This window comes from Platichthys flesus, chromosome 3, assembly GCF_949316205.1.
Source record: "Platichthys flesus chromosome 3, fPlaFle2.1, whole genome shotgun sequence".
NCBI lineage: Eukaryota > Metazoa > Chordata > Actinopteri > Pleuronectiformes > Pleuronectidae > Platichthys > Platichthys flesus.
The window spans coordinates 25,762,884-25,786,449 of record NC_084947.1 but is presented as its reverse complement, the minus strand read 5'-3'; the positions used below and the strand labels follow the sequence as shown (position 1 = coordinate 25,786,449).

Genomic DNA, 23,566 nt, shown 5'->3' with positions numbered 1-23,566 from the left:
ACAAACCTGGATCGATCTGTCCAAAAATCTAAGAGGATTCTCCTTACCCTGTCTAGTGCCCCTGAGCAAGGCACCTTACTCCCCCAACATCTGCTCCCCGGGTGCTGTACATGGCTGCTCACTGCTCTGTGTGTCCTGCACCAGATGGGTTAAATGCAGAGGATAAATGTATCTACCATTGCATGAGTGTGTTGTGCATGTCTGTGCATGTGTTTGGGACAAATAAATGTTTCTTAATGTGAGTGAAATCATTTTTTGTCTGGAATATTTGGGGTCTTTGACCTTCATGGGGGCAGATAAGGTTGGCAATGAGCAATACAAAAATCTAGTTGTGTTTTGTTATGTAATGCTAAGAATGTCACAGGTTGTGTTGTTGTGGGCGGGTGACGTGAAGCTGATATTAGCTCAACCTGCCTTTGACACCATATTGAGCTACACAAAGTCAAAGCAGTCAAGACTACAGGTAAGATTTTTAGTGTCACTGTGATTTACCTCACTGTGGATTTGTGTTTTAATTTCTTCAAGCTTTAGACTATTTCTGCTCTGTGTCTTTGTCACATTCTGAAAACAGACTTTGAATCATTTTATAGGAATAGAAATTAAAAGAGAAGCTTGTGGTGATTTTTTATAACTTTTTGATTTGATCACATGATGTTTGGACATCCCTCCACTTGCTGGATGAAACATGCTTTTAAATTTTTTTGTCTTTCTAATACTTACAACTCTTACTTTTAACAAAACGTTGTTGCATTTCCCAACATTCTCAGTACATCTGTTTAAGACGAACCTGATGTCTGCAACTTGGACAGAAATTAAACGATACCTAAATATTAAATATGACTGTTAATGTAAGTGTTTGTGTCAAACAACCAAGATTCAATTGGTTCTAAAGAAAAACTTATCTCGTTTAAAAACCATGCTGTCATCTTATGATAATAACAGATTTTTAATGAAGTAACTACACAAAGGGAACATTCTCTCTTAGCCTCATGACGAAGAGTTTGAACCCATCTTTAAGGTTATTATTTTAGAGTTCATTCTTTTATCAGGAACTAATAGATAACTTATCATGATATAAGCATACTGGGTGATGGATACATTTGGGGTGACGTTAGTGGGACGATTAGAGAAAAGATGGTGGCGAATGGAAATGAGAGATAAGTTGGCAATGAATGGAAGAACCGTCCATCCATAAGCCCAGCTGTTATCAGGATACTTTTTCTCACTCTGTTCTCTTAAAACATGATGTAACTCCCCCTGACCTCTGACCTTTCCCTGAGTCATAAGTGATGATTCACGAGTCATGTGGTGTTGACACAGATGCTTTTCCTAAGTAACCCATGTGCTACATGACATTTCCGTCCTATGCAGCATATGTGTATGCGTTATAGATGAACTTGCTGTTTTCTGTTTCATAGTATCAAAGGGTACATATTTTTGGTCCATATATGAGAGTTGATGTTAGATGTTATCCCAGATTGAAAAGCTGTTCCTCCTCCACAGCTGCCTGTGAAGCCATGGCCTCCAGTCTTCCTCTCCTCCTGCTGCTCCTGTGCAGTCTGACTGTGGCTGAAGCCCAGCTCAGGTTGTTCAACATGCGGGCAAGTGGTCTTCCCTCTGACATCTTTGGAATCACAGACGGCTACGTAAAGGTGTTCTGTGCCTCTGCCTCTCTGGGTGTGACATCTGTCCGTCACAACGATCCCAACCCCTGGTGGGAGGAGGAGTTCTCCGACCCCATGGCCCAGCAGAACGAAATACTGAGGCTGGAGGTTCACGATGAGGACCTGATCTTCGATGACCTGCTGGGAGTCTGCCAGCGACAGCTCAATAAAGGAACCCATGAGATCGACTGCTACTTGGATAAAGGTGGCCTCTTCCAATACACCTACACCCTCAACTGAGACAATCATCGGGCAGATACAGTGTACAGATCAGAACACGTCCCACTGAATCATTGGGTATTTTATACCTTTTTCCCAGTTTGAAAATGACCAATAAACTGTTCTGAAAAAAGTTTGTCTCTGTGTGATTACTCATTATCATCATGTTGTGGAAGTGAATCAGTTTAATATTGCAAACTGACTAAGGAGAGCAGCTAAATAATTTTATAATTTTTACACACATTTCCCATTTCTTCAGTGAGATTGATTATTTTTGCATACATATATATGTCTCCCCTCTCATGCGTTCAGCCCATATAACTGAAGAAACCTACACTTCAGAATCAGAGTGAACATCAGAATGTTTTCCACCTCATGACACTGTGAAGGAAGCAGTGGGTCATGTATGCTGTGAATTTCAATTAAACATCTGAAAGTTGAAACCTCAAAATGATTGAGAGACCAAACAGAATTGAACAGCATCAGAACACAAGTTTGGCGGTCAGAGTGTTCGACTTCCAGACAGGAGGCTGTAGCTCACAACACTAATTATTCCCCATGTTTTATGTTGCACTTGTCATTCTAAAATTATGGCAAAGTATTCCTCCATGATTTCCCTCCTCTGGCTTCAGTAATAAACTATATGACTGAGTTTAAGGCTTATTTCATGTTGACTTATCAGTACTTATCCCTGTAAGCACAGTCCTGAAGTGCAGCCGGTCCACTTTGGAGCGTCCCAGCAGGTAACATTGCATACTACCCTCTGCCTGATGTCCTTCTGCACATTGTCCCTCTCAAGTAACAAGGGGCAATTAGGAAGCAGTAGAGAAAGTAGCTTCTTAGATGCCCAATGATTTGGTAACGTATGGTGATGATCCGTTGTGTGGGGTCAGTGGGTGTTTTAAGCCGACCCACTAAGATATCATATGGGACGTGTTTTAGGATGGTGTGTGAATCAACTCACCCCTGACAGGTTGACAGGAAGCTGGCCTGAAGTGTGAGAGAGTGACTCTATTTGAATAAGTCCATTACAGGACATGGTGATGATTTGCCGGTGGATCATAGCAGATCTTACAGCTGATTGGCCTGCCACTTTGTAGCAGCCACATCACAACTGTGCTCTTTTTGTGCCCTGCGACGAGTTAATGAAAACCACCTCTGAGAAGTTTCCTCATACTGGAAATGATTTTCTGTTGATTAAGGAGATTTATTGCGCGAATAAGAATTGTGGATGTTTTTACGTCACTTGGTTTGAGATGCCCATGACCATAGTGACTTGCCAATGGTACAGTCTGTACTCGCACCAACACATGGCATACAATACTCCTAATGTTACTGAAGGCCACTCAGAGGTGAAACAACTCACAAGCCGCCTCATATTACACTTGTTTCTCTAACAGTGCCTGTGTTCAGATGTTCTTCACTTGTCATGTTTAGAACGATTAAGGACTAAAGGTCGCCCACTGTGCTCACATTTCTACATATAGGTGAAAAGAAAAGTGTGGAACTTATGAGGACAGAGATCTCATTTGCTTAGGATTTTCTGTCACATCCCCAAAATTTGAAAATTACAGACAGAGAAAAAAAAAACATTAAAAAAAGTAGATGACGACAGCACCTTAGCCCTTCTCGGTGAAAACAATCTGCTGAGTGAAGTAATGACTGAAACTCGTTTGAAAACTTGTGTGGTTTAAACAGCATGAAGTGTGTTTTAAGGTTTGTCAAAGACAGCGACAATGACAGGGCAGGATTAAGTTCAGGTCAGACAAGTGGACAATGTGTCGTCACTGCGAGCTGATACGAGCTGCGCTGGCCTTTAAAACACTGGACTGCAGACAGAGAGGTGAGAAACCAAGGTATCAAGACGACAGGTAAGCAGTGTAATATCCTTCTTGAGGTCAAATGAGAGATTATTTTGTTTTCTCTTCTCATGTCTTGAATTGACAATGTTTCCTGTGTCTCATTGCTCCTATTTATAATTGAACAGCTGTAGTACACCAGTACTGTGGCAGGAGCTAAGTCATTACTTCAACCATTACTTCTAGTGCAGCAGCACTATTACAACTACTACTACTACTACTACTACTACTACTTTTACTACCGCTACAGTTACTGCTACTTTCAACCCTTGTGTGGTGGTCATGTTTTTGTCGCACAGTCAATGTTTGCGGGTCTGGTGGACCCACTGCATTATTTGGTCTTTCAATCAACACAGCTATAACAATTTATATAAAAATACTTAACAGATGTTTTTACTTTGTCCTAATAACAAACCATATAAACAGCATATATGGTTAATGTTTGTCATTTACCCCAGTTAAGTCACATTTAAGAATAAAAATGCTCTTCGTTTTTTGTGATAAAATGCAATTAAAAAAGAAAAATCAAGTACAATCATGATATAGGTGGAAAAAAACAGTGACATTAGGCCCAGGGTTGTAAAACCCAATTGTACCATACTGTCCTGATGGTAGTTAGATTGTCTTTCCGCGACGAGCTGGTCTGTCGTCTTTGTTATCAAAGCAGATAATCCTGGAAATAATCCGGAAAATTTTCAGAGACAAAATCTCTGCCAGTTTTTGCATCTCACAGAGGATTCTGTGGATTCCCCTGTGGATTTCAAAACCCTGTCAAGGATAAGAACCCCCAAAGTATGCAATTAAATGGGTTCGGTCCATCTCATTCCATCTCTCTTAAAACACGCTGTCCCTTCAAATTAGTGAAATCCATAAGGATTTTCTGGATGGCATCTGGGATGAAAAGTTCAAAAGAAGACTTGTTGTCCTGTACATGAGTGACCGCTATCTGTGTTGGCACTGGTTGCATCCGTATTACATTGGTAGCCATGCGAGTTTGCTCAATCCTTTTGCAAAAAGACCATTCAATTTTATAATTTTTTGACATCCGCATGTCTCCACTTGCTGGCTGCTGATGGATTAGAAACAAAAAACACAGTAAAAATTACAGATGATGAAAAAAATATGAATAAATCATCAAATAAAAGATTGTAAATTTATAAAAATAGCAAAATAGCTTTTTACAATTGCAGAAATTAAAACTGAATGTATCCTGTAAGTGTCTCAAATGTCTACATGATATTGTAAATGTAGGTAGAGATGTGAAAGGAGCAAACAAATCCAGCTGTTATGAGGCTACATTTTCACACTCGCCTCCAGAGAGGATGATGCAATATCTTATAAATGTCTATTTCTGCAGTTTATGTGTGGAAAGAAGATAACCATGTGGGCTTCTGTTATCTGTAAGGGGAGGAGCTGATTTTAGAGTAAACACAGAAGGTGCAAAATGGCCTGTTCACAGCTATTATTTCTTATTTAACAAACTTGTTTTCCTTTTCCAAATTTCTTTATCTCCACAAATCATCAGCTTATATGGTTTATAATAATAATAATAATAATAACTAAAACAACGATAATAATGACAGAAATATAAATAACTCATATTGCACCTTTGAAAAGTGTATAACAAAGGATGAATAAGGAAAACAATGAAAATAAGAAAACAATCAAAAATCAATCAAAATCAGTTGCTACTACAAAAAGATTATACAACATTAGACCGAATATCTTTTAAATCCTTAATTAATCTCAAGATAGTTATAGGTTTATGAGGGATCATGGGTGTCATGTAAAGTTCTAATTAATGTCTTAATAAAACTAATGGTAAAAAAATGGCTATTCTTGTTAATGTTGGATAGTTTCATCCATTTGAAAAAATTAGCAGAATCCTGGAGCAGGTACATTGAAGACAAATCTTTTTTCTGGCTTGTTGATTAAATTAGTTTTCTGATGTAAGACTGGGTTCTGGTGAGGTCTGACATCTGACTGACAGCTCCTGCCCACTTAAATTTTGTCTGCAGACATACTAATACTTTAATGTTGGATAAGGTCCCAGTAAAATGTATATGAGACCCAGTTTTGGTACCATTATGACAAGATTTTAAAATCATGAAACATTTTGAGAAAACATTTCAGAATACTAGTTCTTCCTCCACAGCTGCCTGTGAAGCCATGGCCTCCAGTCTTCCTCTCCTCCTGCTGCTCCTGTGCAGTCTGACTGTGGCTGAAGCCCAGCTCAGGTTGTTCAACATTCGGGCAAGTGGTCTTCCCTCTGACATCTTTGGAATAACAGACGGCTACATCAAGATGTTCTGTGCCTCTGCCTCTCTGGGTGTGACATCCATACGTCACAACGATCCCAACCCCTGGTGGGAGGAGGAGTTCTCCTACCCCAAGGCCCAGCAGAACGACATACTGAGGCTGGAGGTTCACGATGAGGACCTGATCTTCGATGACCTGCTGGGAGTCTGCCAGGTTTCGATCAAACCAGGAACCCATGAGCACGACTGTTCCTTGGAGAAAGGGGGCACCCTCCAATACACTTACAGCCTCATCTGAGACAATCATCGGGAAGATACAGTGTACAGATCAATCACTGGGTATTTTATACCTTGAAACTGAACAATAAACTGTTCTGAAAGAAGTTTGTCTCTGTGTGACTACTCATAATCATCATGTTGTGGGAGTGAATCAGTTTAATATTGCAAAATGTAAAACTTGCACAGTGCTAAGTATAATGCATTCCGTATGAAGCATACACAAAACAGTAAGAGAGCAAGAAAAGACAATGTGAGTTGCAGACTGACCAAACAGAACAGAATAGCATCAGTACGGTTGAGGTCAGAGTGTTAGACTTCCAGACACAAGGCTGTAGCTCAGAGAAGAAATGGTTCCCCATGTTTTAAGTTGCACTTGTCTTTCTAAATTATGGTAAAGTATTCTTCCATTATGTCCCATCTCTGGCTTCACTAGTTCAAGTTCACTGCTTCAATTTAAAGAGTGATGAACTTATTCCCAATTTGTTTCTTCTGACCACAGTTTGGCAGAAAAAGTCACGTCAAGTGTGGATTGACAATACAAATTATTAAATTATTACTTCACTTTCCCCAGGGTGACAAGAAAAGCAAAATAGATTTTTATAATTGCAGAAAATAAAAGTTAACAAATCCAGTGTTTAAAATGTCTATAAGATATTGTAAATGTAGGTAGAGATGTGAAAGGAGCAAACAAATCCAGCTGTTGTGGGGCTAAATGTTCACACTCGCCCCCATAGAGGATGATGCAATATCTTATAAATGTCTATTTCTGAACTTTGTGTGTGGAAAGAAGATAACCATGTGGGCTTCTGTTATCTGTAAGGGGAGGAGCTGTTAGATTTAAAAGTAAAGACAGAAGGTGCAAAATGGCCTGTTCACAGCTCTTATTTCTTAATGAATAAAGTTTCTCCACACATCAACAGCTTACAGGGTTTATAATAATAATAATTAAAAAAATAATAATAATAATAACTCATATTGCACCTTTGAACAGTATATCACACAGGGTGAATAAGGAAAATAAGGAAAATAAGAAAACATTCAAAAATCAATCAAAATCAGTTACTACTACAAAAAGATTGTTCAATTTAAGTCTAATTTTTTTTAATCCTTGATCAGTCTCAAGATGGTTCTACGTTTATGGGGGATCATGGGTGTCATGTACGGTTCTGATAAATGTCTAAATAAAACTAATGATAAAATGCCTACACATTTCTTAATTGTTGGATAGTTTGGATAGATCACACCAGGAACCCATGAGCACCACTGCAACTTGGAGAAATGTGGCACCCTCTATTTCACCTACAGCCTCAACAGAGACAATCATCGGGCAGATACAGTGTACAGATCAATCACTGGGTATTTTATACCTTGTAAATGAAAAATAAACTGTTCTGAAAGAAGTTTGTCTCTGTGCAGTTACTCATTATCTTCATGTTGTGGGATTGAATCAGTTTAATATTGCAAAATGTAAAACTTGTACAGAGCTAAGTATAACGAATTCCGTATGAACCTTACACAAGTCTATGGAGAGCAACGAAACACAATGTGAGTTCCAGACAGACCAAACAGAACAGAATAGCATCAGTACGGTTGAGGTCAGAATGTTTGACTTCCAGACACGAGGCTGTAGCTCAGGGAAGAAACAATTCCCCATGTTTTAAGTTGCACTTGTCTTTCTAAATTATGGCAAAGTATTCTTCCATTATGTCCCACCTCTGGCTTCACTAGTTATAAAGTATATGACTGAGTTTAACCACATGCTTCATATTCAGGTCTCTCTGCTCATTCACACAGTCAGTGTTAAAACTGGTCCATAGGGAACCTAAAGAGGCCTCGTATAGACTTCTTGTAAACAGAGATTCCTTCATGTTTGGTGTGAGCACAGCATCAATTCCACCGCACACATGAAGCTACGATGCTAGCATGGATGCTAAGCTCTTCGCGATCTCTCAGTCACTCTTCAGATACACTTTTCAAATGTCCAAAAAAAACACAGCCTACCGACGTAGACAGAATAAAACTCTAAAGACTTTTAGAAATTAAAATAAAAGTTAATAACAGTCCAAATCCAGGTTTTCTAGTAACTTTAGTTCACTGCTTGCAAACCAGCGTCTCTTTTTCTCAGTCTCCCTTTCCACCTGTCTTCTTTCCACCTGTCGTTCACCAGACCAGGAGCACTAGTACCTTGTGTTTGATTGGCTGTTGCGACTGTGCTTTCTTAAAGCAACAGTGCACTTTAAACTACTTTCACAACTGATAATATGGATCCTTATTGTATTAGTTTTGATATTTGTTTTAGTGTTTGGTTAAACATTTTAATCCGATCAAATCATAGATTTTATAACTAATATCAACTTAACTCAGGTACATTTTAAATCATATTTATTCAATTATTTATTCACTAATTTATTTACTAAACCATGTTTCTTTTAACCTATGTTATATTAATATTTGAGGCTAGATTACACCTCTAATGCGAAGGATCCAGCAAGTCTGTTCATAACGAGGCCAGTCCGAGTCCGCCACCGGACCGAGTGCACGAACGGACATGACGTGTGGCTGTCGTAAAAATATTTTTTGTAAACATCCGGTCCATTTAACTCGGCGCTGAGCCACATAGCTGGTGCGCTAGGAAGACCATGATGTCATCTTCCTTCTGTCAGGTAAGTAGTTTATTGTTTTTAAAGATCGTTACGATCTAGGTTTACAGTCCGAGTGCGGAGACAGTCCGTCGATACTCACAATGGATGCTATTCTTTAGCTAATACACCATTGTTAGCCACATGCTTCAGCCCACGGTAGCCTGTGCTACCTGGGAGGTGAATACACGGTTGTTGAAACCAGTTCAAGACCCTTAGCTCATCATTGAGGGATGCTACAATATAAATATAAACATGAATTTGATATAGGAATGCTTTAGATCAGGGGTCTTCAACGTTTTTCAGGCCAAGGACCCCCAAACTGGTGGAGAGATGGAGCAGGGACCCCCTACTATATTTATTGTATAAAATGTTTTTTTTATATTAAACTGGGTGTGGTGACTATTCAAAAAACAAAACTTGTCACCTGATGGTGGTTTGGGATGGTTCTTAACTCGATTCCAGAGTGAATAAAAAAGAAAGGTTGCGAAGGTTATGATGTCTTTGGGTGAGGTTCCCGTTTATTTCAACAAAAAGGATAAGGCAAGTTGACAAACAAAAAGCTTCTATTGATTCTCTGGCTGTCGTGTAAAAACTGTGTCTCTCCCACCACCACTCCAATCAAACTAATCAGCTCTCCTGATCTCTAACAGCTGGGGCAGATTCTGGGGTAAAAGAAAGGAACAGAAACAATACTGCACCCTTGTGGAAAAGTAAATACCTACACAACATAAAAAATGGCTCCTACACACCGGCCCCATAATTGTGTTGGTGTGCACTACAATTATATAAACATATTTCAAAAAGGAGCCAAAAAGAGTGTGTGTGTGTGCAAATCTTCTTCTTCTTCTTTCAGAAGTCGGTGTCCATAAATCAAATCTTCTTTCTTTCATAAGTCAATCCATAAATCAGTCTTTAATAACAATCTTTATGTCTCCAATAGCATGCAGAGCTTGGTGACAGGCCTCTCCAGAAAGCCTGTCTTGGTCTTCAGCTGAACTGACCTGACAACACCTCTCCTGTCTGGAAAGGTTTTGGTCACTTTACCCATCAGCCATGAACTTCTTGGAGCAGAAGGGTCCATGATAACAACAACGTCGTCCACAGAAAAATTCCTTCGTGGCTTTGTCCACTTTTGTCTTTCTTGGAGCAGTGGAAGATACTCCCTTGCCCACCGCTTCCAAAATAAATCTGACAGATACTGTACCTGTCTCCATCTTCGTTTGATGTATATATCACTATCATCAAAAAGTCCAGGAGGAAGAAGGGGTTTGGCCTTCAACAGAAGAATGTGGTTGGGTGTAAGTGTTTCCAGGTCATTAGGGTCATCGGATAGTTTGGTTATTGGGCGACTGTTGAGAATGGCTTCAATTTCACAAAGAATAGTGCAAAAGCTCTCATCATCCATGGTTTGCTGTTTGACAATGGAATACAGCACCTTTCTTATGAGGCGAATGATCCGCTCCCATGTTCCGCCGTAGTGAGATCCAGCAGGAGGGTTGAATGTCCATGCTATTCCTCTTTTTGCCAAAGCACTTTGAATTTTGTTGTGATCCAGGGCTCTAAGAGCTTCCCTTAGCTCTCTTTCAGCTCCAACAAAATTGGTGCCGTTGTCTGACCTGAGGTTGGAGATTTGCCCACGTCGACACATGAACCGTCGGATGGCATTTATGCATGAATCTGTTGTCAGTGAGTGGGCTGCTTCAAGGTGTACTGCCCGGCTGGTCATGCATGTGAAGATTACGCCATACCTTTTGACCATGCTGCGACCTCTTTTGATGTCAATAGGGCCGAAATAATCCACGCCTGTATTAGTAAACGGTGGCAAGTCTGGCAGGAGTCTTTCAGCTGGAAGGTCAGACATTTTCTGTTCTCCAACTCTCCCTTGAAGACGACGACAGGTAACACAATCAGCAATGATTTTCCTGCAGGCTGAGTTTGCATTTGTTATCCAGTAGGTTTTTCGAAGTGTAGATATCATATGATTACGTCCAGCGTGACCCACTTGCTTGTGAATATGTTGTAAGATAAGTTTGGATATGTATTGATCTTTAGACAGAATTATTGGATGTTTTACTGTTTCAGGCATGGATGCTTTTCTCAGGCGGCCTCCTACTCTCAACAGCCCATCTTGGAGTGTGGGATCCAACCTGTAGATGTCAATGTTGGTTGGCACAGATGATGCTCCTTTCTCCAAGAGGGAGATTTCCCTGTGAAATCTTTGCTGTTGGCAGAGGCGTGCAATTTCCAGTTCTGCATTATGTAAGTCATCCCGTGTCAATGGTTGAACATTTATCTTTGCTTTGTGTTGATGTCCTTTGTTGCATGTTTTACCTTTTTTCCTTAGCTGTTGAAGTAGGTCTTTAAACTTCAAAAACCAGGCGACTGAAGTTTTGAGTTTTTCCCAGTCTGAAAAATAGGTTAGAAGCTTGTTCATAGTATTGGATGCATCATCAACAACACAAGCATTAACTGTGAGGTCTTGTTTGACCTCGGGGTCATCCAAGCTGACGGCAGGTTTGTTTACCTCCTGTTTTGGCCAGGTCCTTTCCTCAGTCAGCAGAAACTCTGGTCCTTTGAGCCAACGTTCACATTTCAGAAAATCATCAGCTGACAGTCCTCTTGAAGCCTCATCAGCGGGGTTCTGTTAAGAGCCTATGTACCTCCACTGGGCCACCTCTGTAGCTTCTCTTATGACAGCCACTCTGTTCGCTACAAATGTGTGGAATCTCTTTGTTTCACTTGAAATGTAATTAAGCACCGTCGTGCTGTCGGTCCAGAACACTGACTGGTCCAATTCCAGTTGAAGCTCCTTTGTAATCATCTTGTCTAGTCTGACAGCTAATACAGCAGCTGTGAGTTCAAGCCTTGGTATTGTGGTTTGTTTCATGGGGGCGACTCTGGACTTTCCAACCATGAAAGCAATGTTAACTTCATCAGAGATGCCTTTCAATCTCAGATAAGAAACAGCGCCGTATCCACACTCACTAGCATCTGAGAAGTGATGCAGCTGTGCATTGCTTACCTTTCCAAAGTTCTTCGGCTTGATACACCGTTCCTCCTTTAACAGTGACAATTTATGCAGATTTGTCAGCCACTGTGTCCACTTCTGCAGAAAGGTTTGTGGTATTGTGTCATCCCAACCAATTTTTCTTTTGCACAGCTCTTGTAGCATCAGCTTAGGAGGCAGTGTGAATGGTGACAAGAAACCAAGAGGGTCATAGATAGAATTAACCACTGACAAGATTCCACGGCGGGTACATGGACGATTTTCCAGTGCAATCTTGAACATGAACATGTCTGTTTCTGCACACCAGTGCAATCCAAGAGCTCTTTCAACAGGCAAGTTGTCTTTATCCAAATTGAGCTCTTTGGTTGCTTTGGAACGATTTTCTTCAGGGATGCTGGCAAGAACTGCTCGACTGTTGCTCATCCACTTTGAGAGCCGAAAGCCTCCTTTGGCACATGCAGCAGTGAGATCTTGTACCATTTGCAAAGCTTCCTCTTCTGAAGACACAGACTTTAAACAATCGTCCACGTAAAAATTTTGTTTGATGGTCTGTAACACTTTGTCACTGTAATGAGCCGTGTTGTCATCAGCAACTCTCTTTAACGCATAATTGGCGCAGCTCGGTGATGAAGGTGCTCCAAATATATGAACTTTCATTCTGAAGTCCACCAACGGTTGCATTACATTTCCATTATGCCACCACAAAAATCGGAGAAAATCAACATGTTTCTGAGAAACTTGGACTTGGTGAAACATAGCTTGAACATCAGTCATGATGGCAACTGCTTCTTGCCTAAATCTCAGAAGAACACCAAAGAGGGAATTTGTGAGGTCAGGACCTTGTAACAGCTGGCTGTTCAAAGATGTGCCTTTGAAACTTGCTCCACAGTCGAATACAACTCTCAGAGTTTTCTTCTTGGGATGATACACCCCATGATGTGGTATGTACCAGATTTTACCTTCAGTTCCGTTCAGTTGCTGTTGAGGCACCTGCTCCGCATAGCCACTTTTAATAACATCATTAAGGAAGTGCACATACTCCAGATGATACTCTTTGTTCCTCTGAAACTTTCTTTTCAAACTCATGACTCGTTGTTCAGCAATGCATCGATTGTTTGGCATTATGACATCATCATCCTTAAAAGGTAAATCAACACAATAATGGTTGTTTAAGACGAATTGTTTTTTCCATAATGTGGTGAAACCTCATATCTTCTCTTGACATTAAAGTGTCATCACATGACCTTTCATTGAAGTCTTGGTTGTATTGTGTGATTAACAACTGTTCCACTTTATCAATGGAGATCCTATTGACAGTGACAGTAGGGCAGCCATTCTTCCCTGTATCACTTCCACTTCCTTTAAGTGGGCCGTTCACCACCCACCCCAATAGGGTCCGAACAGCATAGGGTCCATCATTACAGCTGTTAATGATTTCCCAAGGCTCCAAAAGCTTTGAGGCATTTGTGCCAATCAACAAATCCACTCCAACTTCAAGCTCGGGAACTTTAATCTTTCGCAGGTAAGGCCATCTTCTGAGATCCTTTTCTGTCACAATATTGTTTCTTGTAACTGGCATGATTTGTTGAGTGTAAACCTCAGGTAGGTCTCGAAACCTGTTGTCATCATAACCAGCTACTTCCAGTCCAGTCAGAACATGAGTCTTTACAGTGTGTGCTTGTCCCATAGTTCGCAGGAAGATGTGTGTTTGGATACTGTCCATGTTCAGCTGTCTCATCAGGTGTTCTGTACAAAAGGTAGCTGAGCTTCCTGGATCAAGGAAAGCGTAAGTGGTCAAAATTTTGTTTCCATTCTTAACCTTTACTTGTACAGGTACAATAGAGAGAACACATTTCTGTGTACCGGCCTCAGTGTGAGCACAGGTCTGCTGAGGGACAACAGTGTTGTTTGACTGTTCAAATGTTCTGAATTTAGCTGGATTGTGTAGCATTGTAGGATGTCTGAAGTTACATACATCACATGTTAGACGTTTTTTGCAGCTCTTGCTGATATGACCTGGTTTTAGACAACCAAAACAAACACCACTTTGGTTGTTTTGGGGGAGCTTTTCCTTTAAGTGTAGCAGTTTGTGTGTCTTGTAGGTTACCAAAAACAGGATCAGAGAGAATTTTGATCTGATGTTCCAGAAAGTTGACCAAATCAGAGAACAAAACTCTACTTCCTCGTCTCTCCTGTAGGTCACAAACAGCTGCTCTCCATCTTTCTTTTAATTTGTAGGGCAGTTTCATCACAAGCTGTTTCAGGTTTGATGGTACATTCATTTCTGCCATATATTGTAGACTTTCCATCATGTTGCAACATCCTCTCAAGAACAACATGTATGTTTGAAGAGCGGCAACATCTTCAGCTTTTATTGGTGGCCAACTTAAAGCTTTTTCCATGTAAGCTGCCCCAATCTTTATTTCATTGCCAAAGTGTTCCTTTAACAAATACTTGGCTCTGTGATAGCCTTGATCATTTGGCATGTGATAGCAGCTTCTGACCAGTTCTCTAGGCTGCCCCCTGGTGTGCTGTTCTAGGTAGTACAAGCAGTCCTGGAGATTATTGACTTTTCTTTCAACCCCCTGCTCAAAGGCCATGATAAAAGATCCATACTGTAGAGGGTCACCATCAAATATGGGTATTGCTCGAGGTGGAAGAGATGTTGAGTGTTGTTGTTGAACCAGCTGAGCAGTGATTTCTGTTTGTCGCTGCATAATGTTGCCAATGTCCTGTATTTTATTTTCATTTGTGTTCATTTGTGGTGTGGTATAAACATTGCTTGACCTGTGACCTTGCAGTGAATTGAAGACAGTTGTATGGCCTCCTGGTGGTCTTTGTAGGGATTGCATGGGTTGTATTGAAGTGAGGGTTTCCCATGGTTGTGTTTGGGCAGATTTTCTTTCCTTAGGGCGTGCATCATGCCGGTGCGAGGGTGGTTGCTGTGAGGGTGGTTGTTGCACTGGTTCTGACTTTGACCTTTGTGACATTTCCATTTTTGATTTTGTGGCTTTATTGAAATATGAGTCCATTCCATCGGATGGTGTAGAACCACTTCCCACCACACTGCTTTCCAGTATGGCTATTTTAGCTGTAGCAGCAGCTAGTTGGGTTTCCATTTCCAGTTGTTCCTTTTGTCTTTTCAATCTTTCCTGTTCTGCATGCAGTTTTTCCTCTTGAGCCTCCAGTGCATGTTTCCTCTCCAGAGCAGCCATGTGTTGGATTAGTGCTGCCTTTTCAGCTTTTGCTCGTAAGCATGCAGAGCTTGTGATGGAAGATTTAGACGAAGATTTAGACTTAGATGAGACCCGTGTTTTTCCAAGGGGGGAAACATTTGAAATACTATCATTGGGTTGAATCTCATCCTCCTGGTCAACATTTGGTTGAATCTCATCCTCCTGAAGTACAGACTTTTTGTCACAATGTGTTTGAGCATCCTTCAACCATTTATACACATCACACATGAACTTTTCATTTGCTTTAAATTTCTATTCAAACCATGTTTGCTGCCTTTTCCATTCTTCTTCAGGCAGTGGCATTTCCATCAATGCATCATGAGTTTCAGCAGCAGCATCATACAGTTTATTAAACTCCTTTATAAGATTTTCAACATTGCTCAAAGAATCAGTTGTTATTTTGACAGATAACAGATCACTGATCTGCAACTTGATTTTGGATGCTTGATTCAAGGTTAACTTCCGGTTCTTTTGTAGGTTTTCGATTAGAAATGAAACACCTTTTGCAGTTAATTTTCTCTCTCTTTTTGCAACATCACTTTTTACAGCACGTTCTTCAAGTTTTGCAACATCACTGTTTGCAGTTGCAACATCACTTTTTGCAACACGCTCCTCAAGAATAACATTTTCAACATCAGCATTTTTCTCCATTTCCACACTGTCAATATGTCAACATGTGACGTCAGCAGACAATAGCAGTCATTCACAGGTGATGATCATTTTCCTCCATTTTCCAATTAGCTTTCCATTTTCATTACCTTTTCCATTCATCAACATTCATGACATCCAGTTCCAAAATCCAATGCATCAACACAGTCCAGTTCCATTAAATCACTCAAACAGGCTCAGTTTCTTTGTTCGTGCAGTTTTATTGTCTGCTGTTTCCTTTACCTTTCTCATCTGGCTCTGTCTGGTGAAGAGGGGGAAGGGGTTGCAAGCTCCATGGCCTCCTCTTGATCCACACAGCAGCCTCTTTCCATCCAAGGCAAAGCTCCTTACTTGTCCTCCATCCAGGGCAAACAGTTTTTACTTGTGTGGTGACTATTCAAAAAACAAAACTTGTCACCTGATGGTGGTTTGGGATGGTTCTTAACTCGATTCCAGAGTGAATAAAAAAGAAAGGTTGCGAAGGTTATGATGTCTTTGGGTGAGGTTCCCGTTTATTTCAACAAAAAGGATAAGGCAAGTTGACAAACAAAAAGCTTCTATTGATTCTCTGGCTGTCGTGTAAAAACTGTGTCTCTCCCACCACCACTCCACTCAAACTAATCAGCTCTCCTGATCTCTAACAGCTGGGGCAGATTCTGGGGTAAAAGAAAGGAACAGAAACAATACTGCACCCTTGTGGAAAAGTAAATACCTACACAACATAAAAAATGGCTCCTACACAGGGCCTAGTACGATATATAAACATATCTACCCTGTTTATTGAGCATTCAATACTAAGCTATTCAAATATAACACGGGTGCATATATTCATGTTTTTAATTTAAACATGTGCAAGGTACAGGGTGACTTGCATACAACACTGAGCTATTAAAGTAATTCACAGATTCATGTTTTTATTTTAAACACATGTAGAAGAGACAGTGAATCCTCAAGCCATCTGTGGATGCCACACATTATCCCACATCGGTGAGATTTCGGACCCTGATGGGTAGCACACAACTTATCTAACCTTGGACGGATGGAGGTTGTCAGGCAGAGGGTCAAATCAGCCTCTCAATATGTTGGAAGCATGTTAATGTGTAATTAAAGACATTTAAATTTGTGGAAAAAATTGGTTAGAATATAAATCAAAAATCATAAAAAAATATTAAAAAAATTCTAATCAAACAAACATTTCATGACCCCCCTGCAGTACCTCCGCGGACCCCCTAGGGGTCGCGGACCCCCTGTTGAAGACCTCTGCTTTAGGTTTAATAAGGAGTGTATTTGTCTACCATTACCATTGCCATTCCTGTGGAAAAAGTTGTTTTCACAGTTAAACAATCACAGCATGGAAGCATGATTGATCAAAATTCTTTCAGTGTGATATTAACTTGTTTTTCAGCAAGCATACTTTGGGGATTTAATAAAAATGTATATTTGGCCCATTATATAAAATGGTGTTTCTGGTATGTAACTTAAAAGTACCTCTTTAATGGTAGGATAATTTATCTCCCTCATCTTCCTCGTGGTACGTGGATGATGGTAGTCGGCTCAACCCGGTGTTCCAGTTTAACTGGCGGGCATGGCTTCTGGCGACATTCCAGATGTTGAGGCTGTTTTTCAGAGCCGGTGGCAGATTCGTCATTTTCACAAAGCGCCTGTGTGTGAAGTGCGGTGATCTACTGAAGGTCTTGCTGAAATAAAAATCCTACAAAAACCCTTCACGAGTTCATGTGTCTGTGTCAGCATCACGTTGAGACCGCAATATACATTTAAATGGTAAAAAAATAAAAATAGTACAAAAACCTTGAACGGGATGCGAAACAACAAGCTGAAGCACTATAAGCTTCTAGCCTGATGACGATTTCACTACGCCACCGAGTCGCTGATAATTACATCGCGCTTTAGATAAATGTCTTGTTCTTTGCTTTGTCAGCTGTATATCACCAGATGTGCTTTAAGGTAACGCCCATGTCATCTGGTGATAGTCCGAACACAGAATAAACGCTTTAAACGTAATACCAGGCTTTACAAATCTGACGCTCCTCTTCATAGGAGACACAGGGAGCATTGAAGAACACACGCGTCACCAGCTCCACTCGAAGTGCTTTTGTTTGTCGCTGGTGATCATTACAGCGCGCACACACCAAACAACAGGTCCATGTAAACATCCCTCACGTCAACAAGGCGGAAGCTCGAGCGGTGTTTTCATGAGTTAAGTTGGTGAACGTGCTTCTAATGGACGAGTGAAGCTTCACGTGTCCTCCTGTCGCTGCTGGTTAAAGTCAGCGGACGGGATTTTAAAAGATGTTCTCGTTATTGTCGATGATAAGGTTCTTCATGAGAGAATGAAAACAACCCAACCGCTCATCACAGAACGGGTGTGTTGGTTTTTCGTAGTTTCTGTAATGCAAGTGTTGTTTATCACTTGCGTCAGATTTGTAAAGCCTGGTATTACGTTTAAAGCGTTTATTCTGTGTTCGGACTATCACCAGATGACATGGGCGTTACCTTAAAGCACATCTGGTGATATACAGCTGACAAAGCAAAGAACAAGATATTTATCTAAAGCGCGATGTAAATATCAGCGACTCGGTGGCGTAGTGAGATCGTCATCAGGCTAGAAGCTTATAGTGCTTCAGCTTGTTGTTTCGCATCCCGTTCAAGGTTTTTGTACTATTTTTTTTTTTTTACCATTTAAATGTATATTGCGGTCTCAACGTGATGCTGACACAGACACATGAACTCGTGAAGGGTTTTTGTAGGATTTTTATTTCAGCAAGACCTTCAGTAGATCCCCGCACTTCACACACAGGCGCTTTGTGAAAATGACGAATCTGCCACCGGCTCTGAAAAACAGCCTCAACATCTGGAATGTCGCCAGAAGCAATGCCCGCCAGTTAAACTGGAACACCGGCCTCGGTATGAACAGACTCGCAGGATCCTTCGCATTAGAGGTGTAATCTAGCCTAAAATATTAATACTATATAACATGAATACAGAGCTGCCAACTCTCACGCTTTCGCCGTGTGACACACGCTTTTGCATGTTTTCACACGCACTCACGCCACACATCCAATTTCTCACGCCAAATAAAAACGGATCTTTGAAAATAAAAACTATGAGTAAATCTATTATAACTTGTTGACGAGACGAGACGAAAATAATGGTGGTTGACTCACGATAATTTTTTTAAACATCCTATCAGGTCGTCATTAAGTACCAGGAGCGGGCGAGTGTGTGTGTCTGTGTTTGTGTGTGTGTATGCTCCCAGATAGCGCACTGGTCCGTTGGCTGGCTCCGCCCCCCGCCCCGCACACTCGCTCAGAGAGACACAGTGAAAGCAGAGCGCGTTCTCGTGGAGCAGCCTCTCAGTGACTGACTGCTTCTTAACTATGGAAAGCTTCTTAATCAGAGCAGAGGCTGCAGTTGGTTTCTATCGCGCCTCAGTTTCTGTGTTCGCCTCCAGTCTGACCTGCTCTCGCTTTTTTTTTTATATTTCGCCATCTAAAACATATTTTTAAGCTATTAGGCTGCAGCTATATGTTTTTATTTATTTAAAAATAGGGTACTTCTTATTTCATACATTTTCCATAAATATGGGGAGGACTCAAATAGCCCTACATAGCTCTGCGTTTATTTTATTTCAAAGTGGTCTTACACTTCCCTGTGTATTGCGTTTGTTGATGTCCTTTGTTGTAACAGGTAAACATATCAATAAAATGTCAACAGTTTTCTTTATTGTTGTTCTATAATTACATAAATGCAACAAACTATAGTTTAGTATAGTATAACTTTATATAAAACTTTCTTAGCTTTGTTATCAAATATGTTTTGCGGCTCCAGACAAATTTTATTTGGGGGAAGAGGGTCCATTGTATTGCTTAAAAAGGCTACTGTTTAAGCATTTAAGCACTTTATTTGTTGCACCTTTTTGTTTGAACGTGTGGTGGGAGGCTTTGATTAATGAAAATATTTCTCCCTAACTAATCTTGTGTAATTTTTTGCTGAACATAAATCATTAACTGCTCTTAAGAATACAATTATAACAATATAGCTTAGGTTTCAGTTAAGAATTAGTTGAATACCATTGTAATCAAAATGTCAATCAATCTACCTTGGTCAAATCTTAAACAAAGGTCTATTAATTCAGCTATATTGTGGTACATAGTGCCTCAATAATTGAGGCACAACAATAATTTTCTGGTTGAATGTTCAGCTCAAGTCTAGAAGGCCCTACAAGTCATGATCAGAGGAACATGGATCAGAATAAGTTCAGGTATTGCACATCTTTAGCATACCACCCAAAAATCCACTAGAATGCAGGAAATAACATCTACTTAAACCAAAATGTCCTGGGGGTGGACCTTCAGCTATGTCTTTGCTTCTTAGAATGTAACCAATGTTGTCCATCTCCAGTAGGCCGCCCCTATCAACGACTTCGGGCCCCAAAAACCACCAGAATGCACAACATGGATACAACGCCAAATTCCTATTCACTGATATTTGAGCCACCAACGTGTGTGGCTGCCTGCGCTACAAAATGTTGGTCACCCCCGACAAAATCTCACTCCAAGGTTTTTTGAAAAGTTGGCAGCTCTGTGAATAACATTCACGATCACTGAACGACACCACGCAGGGACGGTGATTTAAACAGCACCTGGTCTTCTGCATTGCAGCGTCATAGCAACCATCATAGCAACGATACAAACATTCGTGATAACTATTAAAATATTTATCATTAGCATGAACTGGCTGAAGTCTGTGGAAGCAAAGAGCACATTTCTCACTAGAAATGGTGTCAGGATGTATTTTTATGCCCAAACTAAGTTACAAAATTATATTTTTATCTGAAAAAACAAGGAATCTCCGCCATGTTTTCCATCTCACAATCTGAGAGGCCAGATTGTGAGATGGTAACGTCGTTCTAAGTGGACCAATGTTGCCACTGAATGTTTTCTGATGAGACTGGGTTGCTTTGTACTGCCGATGTCGATCAGAGAACGGGTCTCGACCTTACCCAAGCCAAACAGCGTTGCAGGACAGGAAAGAACATATTTAAACACTTGTAGATTGAAATTCGATCATGTCAAATAATATGTTCCGAATATTTGATGTGTGGGAGTTAAAACAATATCAACACCTTTGTGATATCAGGAATAATTACACTGTGACCATGTGACCAATATTTGGGGTCTTTGACCTTCATGGGGGCAGATAAGGTGAGCAATGAGCCAGACAAAAATCTAGTTGTGTTGTGTTATGTAATGCTGAGAGCGTAACAGGTTGTGTTGTTGTGGGCGGGTGATGTGAAGCTGATATTAGCTCCACCTGCCTTTGACACCATATTGAGCTACACAAAGTCAAAGCAGTCAAGACTACAGGTAAGATTTTTGTGTCACTGTGATTTACCTCACTGTGGATTTGTGTTTTCATTTCTTCAAGCTTTAGACCATTTCTGCTCTGTGTCTTTGTCACCTTTCATCCTCTTAGGTATGAATTCTGAAAACAGACTTTGTATCATTTTATAGGAATAGAAATTAAAAGAGTAGCTGGCAGGGATTTTTTTGATTTGATCACATGATGTTTGGACATCCCTCCACTTGCTGGATGAAACATGGTTTTAAATTAGTTTTCTCTCTAATACTTACAATTCTTACTTTTAACAAAACTTTGTTGCATTTCCCAACATTCTCAGTACATTTGTTTAAGACAAACCTGATATCTGCAACTCCGACTGAAATTAAACGATGCCTAAATATTAAATATGACTGTTAATGTAAGTGTTTGTGTCAAACAACCAAGAATCATTTTTGTGTCAAGAAAAAATTATCTTGTTTAAAAACCATGCTGTCATCTTATGATAATAACAGATTTTTAATGAGGTAACGAAACAAAGGGAACCTTCTCTCTCAGCCTCATGACGAAGAGTTTGAACCCATCTTTAAGTCCAAGACTATAGAGTTCATTCTTTTAACAGGAACTAATAGGTAACTTATCATGATATAAGCAAACTGGGTGATGGATACATTTGAGGTGACAGTAAGTCTGAAATAAAAAGGAGAGATATAGTTGGAAATGTCCAAAACATAAATACAGCATGTATCTGGAACGATTAGAGAAAAGATGGTGGCGAATGGATATAAGAGATAAGTTGGCAATGAATGGAAGAACCGTTCAAATAAACCCAGCTGTTATCAGGCTACTTTTTCTCACTCTGTTCATTTTAACATGATGTAACTCCCCCCTGACCTCTGACCTTTCCCTGAGTCATAAGTGATGAGTCATGAGTCGTGTGGGGTTGACACAGATGCTTTTCTTTAATAACCCAGGTGCTACATGACATTTCAGTCCTATGCAGTACATGTGTACATGTTATAGATGAACTTGCTGTTTCCTGTTTCATATTATCTAAGGCTTCTTATTTTTGGTCCATATGAGAGTTGATGATAGATATTATCCTTGTCTTTATATTCACATCTTAACATCTTAAAATGATTTAATTGCCATGTAGCATTTATCTGAGAGAGGATCAAATGTCCAGCCCTGCTCTTGGATATTGGATGTTTCCTCAATTCACGCTTTCAGATAAGATATGAGGGTATGTGACACCCATCTGATACTTTTCACTTGACCCAGAGGATCGATGGAGTAATGGTTGACGGCCCAGCAGGGGCTACAAACTAAACAGAATATGAAGCGGACCATGTTGATACATGCTGTCTATAACCAGTTCAAGATTTTGCTATAAGTGACAACTTTTATATATAATTAACCCTAGTTTCAAACATAGACGTGAGTTGAAAGTGTAAAACTGTGCAGACAAAAGCACAGACAGCTGAGCATGTGTTACATAACATTCCAGATTGAAAAGCTGTTCCTCCTCCACAGCTGCCTGTGAAGCCATGGCCTCCAGTCTTCCACTCCTCCTGCTGCTCCTGTGCAGTCTGACTGTGGCTGAAGCCCAGCTCAGGTTGTTCAACCTGCAGGCGAGCGATCTGCCCTCTAACCTCCTGGGAACCACAGATGGCTACGTCAAGGTGTTCTGTGGCTCTGCCGACCTTGGTGAGACATCTGTTCGCAACAACAACCCCAACCCCTGGTGGGAGGAGGAGTTCACGCATTTCAAGGCCCAGCAGAATGACATTCTGAGGCTGGAGGTTCACGACAGTGACATCCTCCTTGATGACCTGCTGGGAGTCTGCCAGCGTCAGATCAAGCTGGGAACCCATGAGCACGACTGCTACCTGAAGAAAGGTGGCACCCTCCATTACTCATATACCCTTGGTGCAGGTCATCAGGCCTGAGACCTTTGGTTGTTACAGGCAGCTTGTACACATCTCCATGTGTGGTTTTCTCAATGTCCTGTAATCCATCTTTCAGGTTTTGATCTGATTAAACATATTCAGATTAAACTGAGAGATCCAAATTTTGTTGTTTCATTCCCTGCCACTTTGTTTATCCACAAGCAAATTGCTATTGTTTACCAATAAAAAGGATACATGCTTCAGCGGAAGTTAAACCCCTTCACATACAATTCATTCCTTAATTAATTCAGGTAACACACAATGAATTGATTATGACTGAACACAGCTCTTACAATGCTAAAGTGCAATGTCACTAGGTGAAGGTTGCACTGGATATCTACTGTGTGTTGTAGTGATGAGGGAAGGTAAAGACTTGTCAGTGTATTGTGAGTTTGAACTAGTTTGCAGGTTTTACATTGCATTACTACCGTACATTACAGATGT

General features: G+C 40.5%; 3 protein-coding genes across 3 annotated transcripts; all 3 read left to right on the top strand.

Annotated features, from left to right (window-relative positions):
* Positions 1 to 357: 357 nt before the first annotated feature.
* Positions 358 to 2,027, top strand: LOC133950746 (perforin-1-like). Its single transcript, XM_062384856.1, has 2 exons — positions 358 to 463; positions 1,504 to 2,027. Exon 2 carries the CDS (start codon positions 1,518 to 1,520, stop codon positions 1,902 to 1,904), a length of 387 nt encoding a protein of 128 aa, XP_062240840.1. The 5' UTR covers positions 358 to 463; positions 1,504 to 1,517; the 3' UTR covers positions 1,905 to 2,027.
* Positions 2,028 to 3,647: 1,620 nt separating this feature from the next.
* Positions 3,648 to 6,383, top strand: LOC133950744 (perforin-1-like). The gene is made up of 2 exons (XM_062384855.1): positions 3,648 to 3,754; positions 5,898 to 6,383. The coding sequence occupies exon 2, from the start codon at positions 5,912 to 5,914 to the stop codon at positions 6,296 to 6,298; it is 387 nt and encodes a 128-aa protein (XP_062240839.1). The 5' UTR covers positions 3,648 to 3,754; positions 5,898 to 5,911; the 3' UTR covers positions 6,299 to 6,383.
* A 14,707-nt stretch (positions 6,384 to 21,090) lies between these two features.
* On the top strand, positions 21,091 to 23,244 carry LOC133950743 (perforin-1-like). The gene is made up of 2 exons (XM_062384854.1): positions 21,091 to 21,199; positions 22,707 to 23,244. Exon 2 carries the CDS (start codon positions 22,721 to 22,723, stop codon positions 23,120 to 23,122), a length of 402 nt encoding a protein of 133 aa, XP_062240838.1. The 5' UTR covers positions 21,091 to 21,199; positions 22,707 to 22,720; the 3' UTR covers positions 23,123 to 23,244.
* The last annotated feature ends 322 nt before the right edge of the window (positions 23,245 to 23,566 follow it).

Bases quoted from the DNA above. Each gene is read 5' to 3' on its own strand.
- LOC133950743 (XM_062384854.1), top strand. From the start codon at position 22,721: ATGGCCTCCAGTCTTCCACTCCTCCTGCTGCTCCTGTGCAGTCTGACT.
- LOC133950746 (XM_062384856.1), top strand. From the start codon at position 1,518: ATGGCCTCCAGTCTTCCTCTCCTCCTGCTGCTCCTGTGCAGTCTGACT.
- LOC133950744 (XM_062384855.1), top strand. From the start codon at position 5,912: ATGGCCTCCAGTCTTCCTCTCCTCCTGCTGCTCCTGTGCAGTCTGACT.